The 306-nt window shown below is 57.8% G+C and overlaps 1 protein-coding gene across 1 annotated transcript; it reads right to left on the reverse strand.

Moving 5' to 3' along the window:
* LOC119086551 (60S ribosomal protein L23a-like) lies at positions 1-306 on the reverse strand. The gene has a single exon (XM_037198533.1). The coding sequence runs from the start codon at positions 304-306 to the stop codon at positions 1-3; it is 306 nt and encodes a 101-aa protein (XP_037054428.1).

Below are 306 nucleotides of genomic sequence, written 5' to 3' on the forward strand. Positions count from 1 at the left end.
TCAGAGTCTCTGCACAGCCTGTTTGATCCGGTGCTCGCTGGCCTTGACATCTACAATGAAGGTACGTGTGGTGTTGTCCTCTGTCTCTTCGGCCGGCTCAGCGGTCAGGGGAACTTGGTGGCGGCACAGTGGTCCAGCTCGTGTCTCCCGGGCACCTCCCCCAGGGTGTTTGGACGGCTTCCGGAGCTGTAGCATCTTTGTCTCCGGAAGGAGGGTGGCGGGCAGGTCTTTTGATGGCTGCGAACTGCGTCCGGCACTGCCTTTTGCTTTCAAAGTCTTCACGTTTTCCTTCACTTTTGGTGCCAT

This window comes from Peromyscus leucopus, chromosome 23 (assembly GCF_004664715.2).
Source record: "Peromyscus leucopus breed LL Stock chromosome 23, UCI_PerLeu_2.1, whole genome shotgun sequence".
Taxonomy (NCBI): domain Eukaryota; kingdom Metazoa; phylum Chordata; class Mammalia; order Rodentia; family Cricetidae; genus Peromyscus; species Peromyscus leucopus.